Source organism: Dermacentor silvarum, chromosome 1 (genome assembly GCF_013339745.2).
Source record: "Dermacentor silvarum isolate Dsil-2018 chromosome 1, BIME_Dsil_1.4, whole genome shotgun sequence".
Classification (NCBI taxonomy): Eukaryota; Metazoa; Arthropoda; class Arachnida; order Ixodida; family Ixodidae; genus Dermacentor; species Dermacentor silvarum.
In genome coordinates, this window is record NC_051154.1 from 117,188,398 (window position 1) to 117,202,146 (window position 13,749).

The following is a 13,749-nucleotide window of genomic DNA, read 5'->3' on the forward strand; positions in this document are numbered from 1 at the left end:
TTAAGTGAAGTTGAAAGAAACACCTTGGGAAGGAGGAAACTTGAAAGGAGGGGAAAATGAAGACAAGCCAGAAATAGTAGGCGACTAGGTAAAGAATTCAGGCTCAGTAGAACATGTGGTATTTTAAAGGAGCTTTCATAAGAAAACACACAAATTTATGCTAATCTCGTACTGCCCACTAGCGCAGTCGGCCTCGGTGGGGAAATATTTCTATGGCAGTTACAGTAAGCGCTACGCAGGTGTATCCGCGATGTACCTCTTAGTGGGGATGTCTCTAATGTATATTTCATTTTAACTCCACGTTTATAGCACCCTAAGTCATTAAGCTTTGATAAGGGCACCCTCCTACAAATTTCCCTTTTTTTTTTTTCTTTTCTGTGGTCAACATATAGGTTCCACTCAACGAAAGGTGCCCTGTGCCATTTTGCTGCTTGGCGAATAATTCATTGCCATTTCACCCCCTCCCCCCCTTTTCGCTGCCCAGCTGCACCCCTCTGAGTGCTGCACCTGGGGTGGACCCCCCCCCCCCCCCCCCCACTAGTGACGCCACTGCATCTAATGATATATATTGTGTTCATAACCTGATCATGAACATTTCCAACTGTGAAGACATTGCACCTTGCTTTCATGAGTGCTCAATACTGAGATATGGGAGATCTGGGTATGAAGCTTGTAGATTTCCGCAGAACTGATCTGCTGTAGACAGTGTTCCTGCTCCTCGAGTTATTAATTGGGCCTCATGCTGCCACCTGCTAGCCTCCTGGTTAGCTCAGATGATAGTGGCCAACCCAGAATGGTGTTGGTCCCGGGTTCAATCCCTGTGCTAGAACAAGTTCAGCTGCAAAGGCTGGAAAGGAACTCCTATCAGTTTCTTTTGTAACTTCATGCTACTTTCATGTAGCTAACACTTTATCCCTCATAAACTAGTATCATGCAGGAACAGCTACAATGTACAGTGCACCACCCAAAAATTCAGGCTGTATGCTCATACCTTGGGTAACTGGCCTTGTGTGCTGTTATCATGTGTTCACCAAGGTGCAAGGATCATCAATTCTGCTGTAGGGGCGTAGTTGTAGCCAGCCTTTTGTTCTGTTGTGGCATGCCCCCCAGGTGACGATGGCCTTGAGAGCACTTTGCCAGACACTAGGACGGCACAGTTCCTTGGTACTGCCAATGGTTCCTTCTGCTAGCACATGTCACATATGTAAACCCAGGACATTGGCGGCTTCTGCCCGTGCGAGGTTGGTGACTGGCTCGCACCCTCTACTTTAAACATAGGAGGTATAGAGGCTAGATTAGAAATGTTGCACACACATTTTCCTTTGCTGTCCAGTTAGAAAAGTAGAAAGCGCTGCATTCTTAGCATTGACCTGCTTTTGGAATTCACTTTTTTTTTCTCTAATTTTGCTATATTAATAGTGGCCGTTGCTGATTGTTTTTATGCTGTCTTTTTTCTTGTTATGGAGGCAGCTCTGGAGCAGTGGTCTCCAATATGACAGTATGTCATGAAGTGCAGCGTTTTTTATATATACACCTGATGGCTCATCTGCTCCTGTCTAAAGGAGCTTAATGGTGTCATCCAGGCTCACAGAAAACATTTCTACATGCTTGCATGCAGTGCGTTAGGTTACACTTAGTGGTCTCCATCCGAAATTTTGTCATTGAGGTTTAAGGACTGCGCTGCATTTATTTATTAGTGATATTTTATAGTAATGGGACATTTGTTTATGTTCCCTGTAGATTGCTAATGATGCTCTCTGTGATTAACAGCTGGAGACAGGAATAGTAAAAACAGTGTTGTGCCAATGTGTCACCATTCATTTTTTTTTAATCTGGTAAGATCCATATGGCATGCACTTTTTCATGCCTTGCTGTGACATTGCTTTTACTCATCTGGCATTGTAATGTTGCTGCTCTGCATTTGTATGATATTCACGTTCTGACAGAGTACATATATATGAGGTGTCGTTAAAGAAGACATTGCACATGTTTGTAAACTTAGAATTTGTTTTATACCTCTTTATTTTTCCTAAATTTGGTTACTACTGCAACGAAGCCTTATGGTAGACCTAGATGCAGATACTATGCATGGTGCTGTGGCTTCCTGAAATAGTGTGGTAACTCATTTCAGCTTCATAAATCCAGCAGCAGTCAACTTAAAATGCACATACAGTCTAATGCCTTAATAACGAAGCGCGTGGGGCCTCCAAAATCATGCGTTATACAGGTCACTTTGTTCTAAAGGTAGCACATCGCACTGCTCACAATAGAACCAGAACAGAATTATTCCTTCGTTATACTGGTCATTTAGTTGTAGAGGCACGCAACTGTATAGGTGTGGTTTGTGAAGCTATGTGTTGGTAAAATTGTGGTGCATTTTTCATCTGCTTGTTAGGGCAGAGTGCACATTCTATTCTGTGTTAATTTTTGCTTCTGAAGGGATGACAAGCTAACGCCTGTGCAGTGAAATGCTAATCTCTGTGAATGGCAGAATAATAATATTTGCTGGTGTTTGACTGTGCCAGTTGTGAAACCAAGCTTACATCATTCTGCAATGTCACGCTTTGCTTCTTATTGGCCTTTGGTTTGGTTGTAGCTTCTTTATGTATGGCTTCTTGCTTTGTTGTCGAATGCATTTTTAAAGTTGATACATGGCAGCTTTTTTTGTGTGCAGTGAGCTGAAGCGAAGGCTAAAGGCAGAGCAGAAGGCAAAGGAGAAAGCAGAGAAGGCTGAGGCCCTGAAAGCTGCTGCCTCAACTGCCAACAATGTTGCATCTGATGATAAAGATGAGGAGACGATGGATCCCAATGTGAGTGCCTTAGGCTGTGTACTAGGAAGAGGAGGAGTTTTTGAAAATGTTTGTTCGGTTACTTAAGCCATAATTCTGTACTTTAGCGCATTGTCATGCAGATTACTTTTTACTGGTAGAATGAAACAAACGCATTTCAGTGGTCTCAAGGGCCTAAATGTTGACGTGGTCTAAATAAGAGAAGCCAGATAGGGAAGAAAATAAAGTGCACTAATAGAACTGGAATGTGTAAAGATATAGGCAAGCAGGAAAGCTGCAAGGGATGACAAGCATCCTGCTGCTTTCCTATTTTCATTAGAATTTGCAACATGTGAGGGGCAGGCTTTTTGCATCAGTGAACTGCTCGAAAAGCCAAAACTTTTTTTCACTTTTAGCCTTGATTAAGAGAGCTATATCCTAGGAATGCCCGTGGATTGTGTCTCTTAGCAATATGCTTCAGTGTCATTGGTTCAGACGTCCAGTGAAAGGGGATTCATTATTATGATAATGGCACTTTAATCAGGAACAAAACTTTGAATGTGAAGGTATAGTGTGTTTGCACCATCGCAAAGATAACCCATTGAGGAAAAACATGCATTCCCATTCTCTCCCAGAGTCTCTAGAAGCTCTGAAGCATGTGTGGCACACTGCAAGCCCCCCTTGGAGTAATATAACACTGGTCACCTAGCAACTCTGCTGCAGTTGTGAAGGGTGCAAGGGTAGAGATCAATGTCATATGTACTCTTTTTGTTAGTCATTTTTCCTTTCAGCAAGCCTTTAGATATGAAATATTTGTTAACATAGCTCTCACAAGAGCTTGTTTAATGGAAATTTTATCGCTCGGCTAGATAATGTCAAGGACGGGCTCCAAATTGCTCATTTTGCTCTAGCCACCAAAATTCAACTATTTAAAAGTTAATGAATTCAGCTTTGTTAATTATGCACATAACTATTCATATCACAGGCTGCCAATGTAGTAACTCGAATGGTAACAATAACATCACCGTTATGTATGTTGCTATAATCTTAAAAATTTAGTGCCGCTAAAAAAACACCCGTATATTGTGCTCATCATATTGAGCAGTATGCATAAGCCAGTCAAATATGTCTGATTGATTGATGGAATCTAAGATTCCAGAGCGATATGGGGGGGAGAAATGCCATATGGTCACTGATGGATCTAGAGGGATCTTTAAGGTGTCGCATAGTAATGTGATCTCGGGAGCAGGCTGATAAAAACTGGTTTGCTACTTCAAGGCATCAAGGCTGTATGAGTCGAGACTGTCGACATGCAATGAGTGAGAAGAGGGAATCAAGGGGCTCTATCTTTAGTAAGAACCATAAGAAGCTTACAGACGAAGGAACCAAAGAAAGCATGGGAGAATTAAAGTGTTTCTTTAACTGTGTAATTAAAGCTGAAGGTTAAATTTACAATAAGCATAGTATTCTTAATTAAGGAAAAGTCTGAATTGTTGGAAGTTGTCTTCTTGTTTACTTGGCACTACTTCACATAGTCCAAGAATAAACTAGTAGTGACAGCCATGCAACTCATGTTGTCTTGCACACAATATGACCGCCAATATTCTAAATATATAAATATCCATTTACGCTGTCAGTACTGACCTGAAAGGAAATCAGGGTAGTTAAAGCAGAACAGCACAACTTTATGCACCAACTCATTAATACTACTACTGTGTGGAAGGCAGTTCTCATTAAGCAGGGGTGTGTCTTTATATCACACATGCTCTCAGAGTTAAGAGACTTTTGGATTTGGGATTTCATTGCAGTCTGTGATCTTTGCGTTGACCTGTTTGAGGCATCTAACTTTTCATGGATTTCATGACTTTCTAGGCGGTGGGCAGTGGCAGTGTGCCCTTCAGTTTAGCTCACCAGCTCATCACTGTTGACAGCCTGTTGTGATGGGGAAAGTTCGGCTGCCCAAGTTTGCAGCATGCTTGTGATACGAGCCTAGTGAGCGCAAACCAAAACAAGTACCAGACTGTCAAGACTGCCTGGGTGCACGACATGTAGACAGACTACTTGCCTTGCTTTCACAGTGTTGCCTGCTGTGTGGGAAATGTAGTGTAATTTGCTTGGACTTCTTGTGCAGGAGTTCTTCCGAATCCGGTCAGCAATGGTGGCGCAGTTGCGCGAGGCTGGTGAAGATCCATACCCTCACAAGTTTAGTGTGTCCATCTCCCTGGTCGAGTTTGTTGAGCGCTACAGTGGCCTGCAGGCAGGTCAGGTGCTGACAGAGGAGCGGCTCTCAGTGGCAGGCCGGGTGCACGCAAAGCGCCAATCTGGCACCAAGCTCATATTCTACGACCTGCGTGGCGAGGGCACGAAGATCCAAGTCATGGCCAATGCTTCGTGAGCCCCTCTTATCCCTTTTCTCTCTTGTGCCTTGTGTTGTCTTGAGGTTGAGGCAATGAATATGTGGCAATGTTCTTTGTTGAACATTTTTAGGCACATTACTTTCGGCATATACCACTTGGCTAAAATACGTACGAGTACATAGTGGAGCTAAGTGGGATAAGAGAACTTGTTGGCAGACAGAAATGCTGCAATGGCAGTAGAATTATCTTAATGGCAGCAGTGGCCCATTGTTGCAATGGAGATATGTGTAGTGACACATCATATGAAAGGCAAGAAAATGTTAGGTTAAGACAGTGGCCTTGAATTACTTTGCTAACAGAAGTGAATCCTGATCAATACAGAAACCAACTGTTATTGTCTGTACATCTGTCTGGGGCACTATGGCCAACAGGCTGCTTTGCCAAAAAAATCCAGTTCATCATGTTATTGTCTGTGGATTAGGTTTTTTGGGAAGTCTTTTTCATGGTTCTGTGATCTTATTTGTGCCTATGTGTATGCGTCTTATCAGTAGGGTGTGCAGAGTCTAGCCTAGGGAATGTGATTGTATTGGAAACAAATATGCCTGGTGAGACCCACGGCATTTTTAAGCATTTTATGGAAGGTAGTGTAGGGCATTGTTGAAAGATAAGACATTAGCACGTATACGCTGCTCGAAGAAGCTGAGAACACCAGGGCGTACCAGTCAATTCTGTGTGTTCACTTGTGCCATTTCAATACAGGGAACAGCTTGAGCTGCATGCACATTGGTGGAGAGTTGGCAGACTCCTCCCATGCTCATACAACAGAGCAGTTTCAGCAGAATCTTCCAACTAAGCACCACAACTCGAGCTTGAAATTGTGTGTTGAATGCATAGCAGGTGTTAATAGTATTGGGTATCCTGTAACAAAAATTTTGGCTTTAATACAAAACACTTCACCGCATGCTAAAGAACGGAGCACAGTTCAACCTCTTTATGACTAAATTGAAGAGATGCCTCAGTTACTTTATAGTAATAGATAACTTTCATTGTAAATATGTTATTGTGGTTACTAATTAAAGGTATATTGAGGCCTCATCACTGTGGCGGGCATCCAATGTTTGTGTAGACTCCATGTGTTTCGCAGTTCTTGCACAAAATGTTTTCGCTACTCAAGGAATTTGTCTCTTGCTGGCTGCTGTAACTCTTGTTTTATGTTTAGTCGGTGAGGTTTAAGGCACCGGAAGGCCTGCATGAAAAGAATTCTACTGGAATTAGAAGCGGTTGTGAAGAGGTATATTATTAGTGGTGACAATCAAAATGACACACTCTTTTATCTTAATTTCGGGAGAGCCCATCTCACGATGACTGTCTAAGGTAATGCGATTAGCATTGAAGCAGTGTATTTGCACATCATGCTGCTAAGGACATGTTCATTTAGAATCTGTAGTCGTCATTCTGAGACTTCCGTATGCACATTATTTAGCCCTAAATTGATGTGTTCATTCCTTGAGCGCTGTATATACTATTGTGTACAATAATATCAATAATATTTTGTTCACTCAGATATCAGCATGAGGACTTGCTCAATTCTATGCTAATCATCCCACTCTCTGTTTCTATAAACAGAGCATCATTTATGCATTTGTCATGGAAATAAATATTGACACTTCCGTATGGGTAGTAACTGTAGCAAATACACATCACATCAGAGAAAAAAACAATGCTAGTTAAACTGTGCATGTTGTTGTTCAGGCAGAGTTATGTTTAGCTGATTAAAAATTGCAATTACAGGGACATTTGGAGCATGTTGGTTTTTCAAGCTGCTTTCTGGGTATTTCAGACATTCATGCCACACATTGTATGCATTTGTGTTGACTTCTTATAAAGCACACGCAAACTAGTAAAGACACATAATACACAAGATGGGAGAGGACACCAAACAAACCTGGACTTAAGACTTGTTTTAATGTCATTACAGGCTAGTAATATACGTAGTAATATCAATCTATAAAATGTTATGGGTTGAAAGCAGCATGCTAATAGAAGCCAATACATCTATTTTTGGCAGGCTTCAATTACCGCACACTTTATACATTCTTCATGTCATTTAGTTACTTGCTTCACAGCCTGTGTCAACAGTAAACGTCATTTGCAGATCCAGCATTCATACTGTGATGTCCTTTATGTTGTGTATGCCTCACCTTTGTTGTGTCAACTTTGCTCTGCTCAGGCACCAACTGGTCAATGCTTAACATTGTTTTATGTATCTATGTTTGCCAGTGTGCATGCTACAAGATAGGTTATTTTTTTACTTTCTTGATAGGTATTATAGTTCAGAAGAAGCATTTGCCAAAGTCAATGCCAAACTCAGGAGAGGTGACATCCTTGGTTGTGTTGGCCACCCAGGTAAGATTAGCTGTTGTAATTGCTAGTCAAGCAACTAGCATGTAGCCTGCCTCTTCTATAAGTGTAGTGTGCCAACAAAGGGCAGGTTATGCCACTGCATTCAGGCCATAAACGAAAACTTCCGTAATAACTAGGCACAGCTAGAGATGCCAGTGAATACATGTATGCTTAAGCAGTAGCTCCGGAATCGGGGGGGGGCACACCCACAGGTTTCATTGCAGGGGGCACCGCCTCCCCCAGTACTGACCCCTCTCTAATATAGTATAATTACGCATTGCTTTCATAATAACAAGAAAGGTTTGTGTAAGTGAAATGAGCTACTGGGCTTCTGCCCCCACACTCAAAATACACTTCCAGGCCAAAATGTATCGTGATACACACACTGCCCCCACTTTGTTCAGCTGGATGTAGTACAGCTTTGTATAGTGCTTGTTGCAAGTGTGTGTGAGGTGAAAAAAAAGTGTAACTTCAGTTCACTTTCAAAAGGAGATATTTTTGCTAATGCTGCTTTCCATTGCCACTTGGCATTTGCTTGCTTTTCACAGTTGGTAGTCTGCTGAACTGTAAAAATTGGATAACTGTTCCAATGCATTAAGGCAGATTGTGACACACAGAAGCACACCAGGAATAAATGTTGAGCCTCGTCAATGACCCACTTCAGACATGTCTGATAACTTGAACACCTTTACAGCGCTGCCACATACGCAATAGGGCCAATGTATAATGACGTCTGAAATCTTGGACACTGAAACCATTTGCCGTAAAATTTTCCGGACTGTTTGGCATAACCGCAGGTCTAAAACGGCATAAATCAAAGCCACCAGCGCTCTGGCACACTGATCCACTGGCAGCCGTAGCCACTGGAGCAACGCTAGGCCTAGCTGCTTTGAGGTTCTCTACAAGGCTTCCTGCTGTTCAGTGTTCAGTGTTCGCCACTGTCAGCAATGGCACCGATTCCGCATTTGTAATCCTCGCCGTTGTGTTTGAAGTACGGAAAGCACAGCAAACACGTTGCATAATGCCAGTTTTTAAAAGTCAGCTTCTCCGCAATACAGCAGTGTTACGTGGTCAAGCATACGCAATGTATTTTGGTGAAGCATACCAAAAGTGGAAAGGGGCCACTGTCACGGGACACATTATGCCATCATCATCAGCCTATATTTATGTCCACTGCAGGACAAAGGCCTCTCCCTGAGATCTCCAGTTACCCCTGTCTTGCGCTAGCTGATTCTCATTTCTACCTGCAAATTTCCTAATTTCATCACCCCACCTAGTTTTCTGACGTCCTCGACTGCGCTTTCCTTCTCTTGGCACCCATTCTGTAACTCTAATAGTCCATCGGTTATCTACCCTACGCATTACATTGCCTGCCCAGCTCCATTTTTTTCTCTTAATGTCAATTAAAATATTGGCTATCCCTGTTCGCTCTCTGATCCACACTGCTCTCTTGCTGTCTCTTAACGTTACGCCTAACATTTCTCGTTCCATTGCTCTTTGTGCTATCCTTAACTTGCTCTCGAGCTTCTTTGTTAACCTTCAAGTTTCTGCCCCATATATTAGCACCGGTAGTATGCAATGATTGTACTTTTCTTTTCAACAACAGTGGTAAGCTCCCAGTCAGGATTTAGCAATGCCTGCCGTATGCACTCCAACTCGATTTTATTCTTCTTAAATTTCCTTCTGATGATTAGGGTCCCCTGTGAGTAATTGATCTAGATAAATGTACTGCTTTACAGACTCTAGAGGCTGACTGGCTATCCTTAATTCTTGATCCCTTGCCAGGTTATTGAACTTTATCTTTGTCTTCTGCATATTAATCTTCAAACTCACCCTTATACTTTCTCAGTTAAGGTCTTCAATCATTTGTTGTAATTCGTCCCCGTTGTTGCTGAACAGGACAATGTGATCTGCAAACCGAAGGTTGCTGAGATATATAGTATTCGTTAATTATGCACACATGCACCTGCCGTTTACTGGCAGGCCTTCGGAGCTCTTTTGGATGTGCATGTGGCAATTTGAGCCCTTGGAGGCAGTAAAACGTATGTGATCGATAATTCGTACGTTTTTGCAGCCCCTAGGAAGTCCGTTAACTCAGACGTTGACTGTGCCGTATAAACTCGTGTAAGGGCCACACTTCTCAATTTTGACGAGGTGCAGCCCTTACACGGGACTGAACCTTTTGGTCAAAATTGTGCACATCCAGGATGTACCATTGCATCACAGGTCAATGCGCAGCTCTCGTCATCTAATGGCAGCGCACGTAAATACGTAGTGTGCAAAAATTTGCCAATGCTGCGCGCTGCATCGGGGCACCCAACGCGATTTGCTTCTCCGTTCAAATTTTTTACCCAATTTTTGGGCTGCGAACCTGAGGGTGTGGCCCTTACACGAGTCTATACGGTATTTTAAATGTATGTTTGTGAGAGCTTATGTATCTGTGCTATATTTATTCGTGCTGGACAAGCATAAGATATGCTTTTTTTTTTACCTGTTCAGGTAAGACAAAGAAAGGTGAACTGAGTATTGTACCAGTGGAGATGGTACTTCTTGCTCCTTGCTTACACATGCTGCCCCACCTACACTTTGGGCTCAAGGACAAGGTAGGCTTGCTTGACATTTCACATTTGAACTATTGAGCCTGACCCACAGTTGTCCCAGTAGACTGTTTTCAGTTAAGATCAGCCAACCATGTCCAGTTGACATTTCTAAATTATATGAAAAAAAAAATATATATATATATATATATATATATATATATAATACATAATATAGCTTTTATGGCAGAAAAAGTGAATCCAAGCTTACTTTCTGAACAAAAAAATTATTTTACCTGGAAAAAAAAAATCCCCAATATTTCTTATGCCTCAGGCCACCATCCACGAACTAAGCATTATTGGCACTATCCCAAGTTATTACAGGAATAGTTTTCACGCTGTAACCAATATATTTTCTGTGAATGATAGTAACCGAAAGTTCTCCTTGCCAGAATAAGTATAATCTTGTGGGAGCTTCAGCTGTAGAATGAAAACATTACAAACATAGCACAAGCTTCTGTTTGGCTCACATTTCCACCCTTTCTTTTATATTAAATGACAAACCCAGAGGGCCGAAATTTTTTGCACACCTTGAGCAAATTATTGTCTTAATTATGCCAAAGTTTATCCTTCTAGCCGTTTTCTTCCATGTACAAAATGGGCACCATATGTACCCATGTTTGACTCTGAATCAAATTTTAAGGAAATTGTACAAAATTTATTTCAAAATTATCCCAATGAAACTAAGGCATACTTTGTAATTCATGTAGTAATAGTATTTTTCTTTTTGCTGTAAGTGTTTATGATACAGCGAAACAAATGTGACCCATCTCGCACAATTTCATTTGTGGGCGGAAGTGTGCATTACAGCTTCCATGGCTGCTCAGAAAATATTTGAGCCTTTAGTGAAAATGCTTCTCCTTCGTAGCAGCAACACATTTATAGTGCAAACTGCTGGAGCAGTTTGTACATTTCTTATCAAGAACAACTCTTATTCATCCGAGCCCCAGTTTTGTTGACTTGCTTGCCATACTCTGCTTTGCTGGTCAGAAAAGGGGTAAAATGTAGGGCTGTGCATGAATCAAAATATTTAACTTTATTAATCGGAACCTTTAAATCTATTAATTATAAAATAAGTGAAAGTGTGCATGTACATACCAAACCTAAAAATATATCAACACTTATAATTTTTGTGCATAGAAGTTGAGGGAAAAAAATATAAACTGTGCTACAAATTGACAGTTGCCTTTAAGGGGTCACACTCCACTTAAAAATTTAAGTTTTTATTTATGGGCACATGTTGATCAAGCTTGTATCACTTATGCTGATTTCAAATATGCAATTGATTTTCTTGTGCAACAGGTAGTTTTTAAAATATTAGAATATTTATGTTTTTTGAGGTGAGGTCTCTCTAAAATGCTGGTTCTTGTGAAGAAAACTGGCATATCAAAATAATGTTGAATGATCAGAGTTTGAAGTGCTTTGAGAATGAATGTTCTTGACTGAATTGGGTCAAAGTAATAGCTTGTCAAACTTTTTAAAATAATAAATCCATAGTATAACACCCAGGACAAATTAATAATCTATGAATATTTCTGTAATACTATTTGATCATATGTTAGGCCCACTTCATTCTCGAAATGTCTACCTTTCTGTCAAAAGAATTATTGCAATAGGATAAGTAATGCCAGAGAATATTGCCACTCTAAAACTCTGACACCATCAGATATGCTGTTAAAGAAAACGAGAAAAAGCGTTTCAAAACATGTTCATGATAATTGTGGCACAAATTGACCAAGGGTGATACATCAAGCAAGAATAAATGCTCTACCCCAACTTGGAGCATAGTTGGAGCAAATAAACTTAGAGCAAAGAAATGCAAAAACATTTTTGGGCCGATTTTTGGCTCCAAAGAGAGGTGTCTCTGATTAATAACACATCAGTGACACTCAACTGAGTGGTCTTAGCAAGCATATCATACTTAGACACAATCATAAGTCCAGCAGCACAGGCAAAGAAGCTTGGGAATGTTCTGGCAATCCCATCACAGGACACTGCTTGAGTCTTCATAATACTTCACCAGCCCTTTGTTCAACAACCATGCACTAATGCACTAGCAGGTGCTGCAGAAGCACTGCCCAACATCTACATGCACTATCTAATCTGAGTATGCAGCCATTATTGAAGTCGAATTCAGTCAATAATTGAGGTGATAGACAGTTTTATTCAACAGCTCTTGAAAAAAGCAGTAAAACTAACAATGTAAAAATGTGGAACAATTATTTAGATTTTTGGCTGAAATATTGTTACTATTTTTGAAGTTGTCATTATGTCCTCAAATCGCTCGTGCACTCGGTACATGTCTGATAATTTCTTGGTCACCACTTACCATATGAATTACATATGGTAAGTTACATACGTTTACATACATTCATTTAATACATAATTACATACATACAAAGGGGTAACAATAAAAGCCAGTCAGGAGCAAGATGCTAATACTACTACTACTAATATATTTACATTACACTAATGGCTTCTGGAGCCATATGATGCCTTTGGTTTGGCTTGGCTTAGTTAGCTTCGCCCAAAGGTGGGCAAGGGGACGCCTGCACACGAAGCACTTGGTACATGGTGCGTTGGGTGAGTGAAGTCTCCTGAGTGGAACAGGAGCTGCCAAACTTTCTGGTCTTGGGGAACCCCATCAGACTTGCCCAAGTGCCTTGGAATCCCCTTGCATCTCCCTCTTTTCACCGATGTGGTTATTCACAGACTCGTGATAAACGTCACAATGAACCAATCAAATGGCTATGCACAGTGTATTATGTATACAGTGGAATCTCGATAAGATCTTCACGGGAACCGGAAAATAGAGCGTATCATCTGAAAATCGTATCATCCAACGTTTTATCCAACTAAATCGTATTAGCAGGAAAAGAAAAAAGAAACCTATCATCCCGAAAAACTTATTAGTATTCAGAATCGTATCAACGAGCTTCCACTGTATGGATCATTTAAATAATGGTAACCACTGTGTGGCTCCATGCCACTTAAAGCCTGCATTACACTTTAATTGCAGTTGTACATGCGGTTGGAAACTGCATTTGTGATATAATAATGAAAGTAATTCTACATGCCTTCATAACCATCTCATTGGCTATCATGTTGTGCATGAATATGCTTAAATAAGGTTTCACCAGAAATTTGGCCATCAGTTGCACGAACATTCTAGTAGATACATGAGCACGACATAACCAATTTACCACTGCCGCCACGTGAGGTCAGTCTGCTATGTTCACGGTGTGGTCTGTTATGTTTATTCTCGAAAGCCATCACACTTGAATAAGGAGAAGCAGGAGGAAAACTATTGCAAAAATATAGTAAAGAAAAGAGAATAAGTGGATGGGGCCCTTAGTCAAGGGCTTCCTTGGTTTGCACAATGTCGTGGGCCTACCGTGGGAGCTGTTGCTGGGACAGCAAGTTCAAGTGGTTCAACATGGTCACCATGAGGTGGGAATAAGGTTTAGGACATAGTCTACAACATACATCCAAAATTGAAATTCATTTTAATGCCCCTTTAGTAAAATATAGCTGCCTCACCATCATAACATCCTTTGCCACAAGCTTATGCCATTTCTTGTTATTAAAGTTGTCCTTGTGAAATTGTAGTGACCTGCATATTTT

The 13,749-nt window shown here is 41.0% G+C and overlaps 1 protein-coding gene across 2 annotated transcripts in view; it reads left to right on the forward strand.

Moving 5' to 3' along the window:
* Positions 1–13,749, forward strand: part of LOC119435569 (lysine--tRNA ligase-like) — a 65,074-nt gene that overhangs the window by 7,042 nt on the left and 44,283 nt on the right. Inside the window, exons 2-6 of one of the 2 annotated variants that reach the window (XM_049672719.1) lie at positions 1,111–1,241; positions 2,675–2,810; positions 4,900–5,159; positions 7,449–7,531; positions 10,028–10,131. In XM_049672719.1, coding sequence (XP_049528676.1) covers positions 1,117–1,241; positions 2,675–2,810; positions 4,900–5,159; positions 7,449–7,531; positions 10,028–10,131 — 708 coding nt within the window. In that variant the 5' untranslated portion in view covers positions 1,111–1,116. The remainder of the gene's footprint in view (positions 1–1,110; positions 1,242–2,674; positions 2,811–4,899; positions 5,160–7,448; positions 7,532–10,027; positions 10,132–13,749) is intronic. The other variant, XM_049672724.1, reaches the window with a different exon arrangement.